Genomic DNA, 2,017 nt, shown 5'->3' with positions numbered 1-2,017 from the left:
GGGGGGGGTGCTTGAGTCAGAGGCTGTGGGCTCTGCTGGGCCACCTGCTGGGTGTGCGGAGCAGCTCTGGGGCAGTCATCTGGGTTTTCCGGTCATATCCCCCAGAATTTTCTCTTAAGTTTAACTTCAGTTAGGGGCCTATTCTCCCCTGAGCTCCAGAACAACCAGCAGAGTGCCATTGGGGAACAGAAGAGAGAGAACTGGAAGGGAGGAGAAAGAGGCAGGGAAATATGGAGGGCAGTGCAGGCCAGGCAGGCTCCGTGCCCTCTTCCCCATGTTACGCTGGGCTCGTCTTACTTTGCTTTCCCTGCCAAGGTGGCCTGAGGCCTAGACACCCAGGTTCCCACTTGGATCCTGCTGTTCTCACCCTGTGTCACCTTGCAGGCCAGTTCACGATGCAGTGGTCAACGACAACCTGGAGACCATCTGGCTTCTGCTGTCCTATGGGGCTGACCCCACGCTGGCCACCTACTCAGGACAGACAGCCATGAAGCTGGCCAGCAGTGACACCATGAAGCGCTTTCTCAGTGGTGAGTATGACCCAGACTCAAAACCTCATTACCGGGGCTCTGACCCTGAGCTCCTGAGATATCATTTCACTCATTTCAAGCGACTCCTATGAGGGGCATCGGCTCTCCTCACATGTTTCTTTCTGGCAACTCAGAGATCTCTCTGAACTTTAAAAAGTCAGCAGGCAGCTTCGTCTCGTCCCTGTGCTGTGAGTGTTCTCACTGCATGCATCCTCTTCAGGGCCCCGGTCGCCCTTGGGGCCCCCTCTTCCCGCTCCGTGTGTGAGGTAGGCCTCTCTGTGGGACAGTGGCCCCACTAGTAGTTTGAGTTTGGGGCAAAATGTGTGGACTTGTGCTTTGAATGGTCTGCCAGTTGCAGAGAGGTGGCACTTAACAGTTTGCTTTTGTTTTTGCACCTGCACTTTATCTCTGTTGGTGATCAAAGTTCAGCCCTTAGGACCATTCCACTTGCTTTATTCCTCACACCCTGTGGTAACTGTGATGTTCCCTGTGCATCCTCCTGTTCTTTGCTCTTCCTCCCTCACTTGCCCCCTCTGGAAAAGTAGTGTTAAGGCCCGTGGCAAGCACCACAAGCCAACTTGCATTTGTTTTCTCATTAGTGGATGACAGCTGTTTGTCTGCAGTTAGATAGCTCTACAGAGTTGGGCAGTGGGAGGAGGGAAGTCTGGCTTGGGCATGCTCAGTGGAAATCTCCTCAGACTTGACCTCTGAATAAAGGAACCCTACCTCCTGTGTGATATTACAGCTTGGCCCTTGCTCCAGCAGTGACTTCTTCAGCCTGCCTAAGCGCAGTTGGGTGGATGGAGCAGCTGGAGGTTGTGTCACTGATCCTCTTCGGAGGCTTCGATGGTGGTAGAGCTCCTCTTACCCTGGAGGCTGGCAGGACCAAGGGTTTGCCCAAGGCTGTTTCCTGTCTCCCAGGCTGTGGCCTCAGTTAGTACGCCCACCCCCACCCCACCATCAGGTACAGTCCTAGGCTCCCAAGCAGGAGCTCATTTGTTTATGGAATACAGGTTAACCAGGCAGCTGATGATGGAGGAGGAAACGAAGTAGTAGCCTGAGCCGAAGGTCCCCGTGGAAGGAGGACTAGGTACTGAAGGAAGGGCCTTCTAGGTACTGAAGGAAGGGGAATGATGGGTCAGGGAGGCCCTGACCCCTGCATGGGTGCCCCCATCCAGTCCACAGCCAGGCTTCTGCCCCACAGCCAGACCCAGCCTCTCCGGCTGGGGCAGGAGGACTGCCTCCTTCCTCCACCAGCTCTGGGGCCCAGGCCTGTCTGTGAGGGCAGAGCCATGTGGGGACACTCCTTCAGGCATTTGCTCTGGGCTAGTGAGGACTCTTGTTCAGTTTAACTGGGCTGCGTGCGGCTCGGGGCAGGCCACCCTCTGTGGCTTCTTCCCACATACCACTCTGCACTCTCCTCCACACAAATGTGTGTTGTTGTCTGCACTCCACTCAATTCCCAGGGGAAGCTGGCACACAGGAAC

General features: G+C 55.6%; 1 protein-coding gene across 1 annotated transcript in view; it reads left to right on the top strand.

Annotated features, from left to right (window-relative positions):
* The window catches only part of LOC105001051 (BCL-6 corepressor-like protein 1), a gene marked incomplete at its 5' end in the record, with an annotated part of 7,638 nt that overhangs the window by 336 nt on the left and 5,285 nt on the right, over nucleotides 1-2,017 (top strand). Inside the window, one exon of the mRNA XM_010857167.1 lies at nucleotides 385-530. Coding sequence (XP_010855469.1) covers nucleotides 385-530 — 146 coding nt within the window. The remainder of the gene's footprint in view (nucleotides 1-384; nucleotides 531-2,017) is intronic.

This window comes from Bison bison, unplaced genomic scaffold, assembly GCF_000754665.1.
Source record: "Bison bison bison isolate TAMUID 2011002044 unplaced genomic scaffold, Bison_UMD1.0 scf7180017854714, whole genome shotgun sequence".
NCBI classification, from domain to species: domain Eukaryota; kingdom Metazoa; phylum Chordata; class Mammalia; order Artiodactyla; family Bovidae; genus Bison; species Bison bison.
Note: the sequence above shows the minus strand (reverse complement) of the source record. Positions and strands in the feature narration are given on the sequence as shown.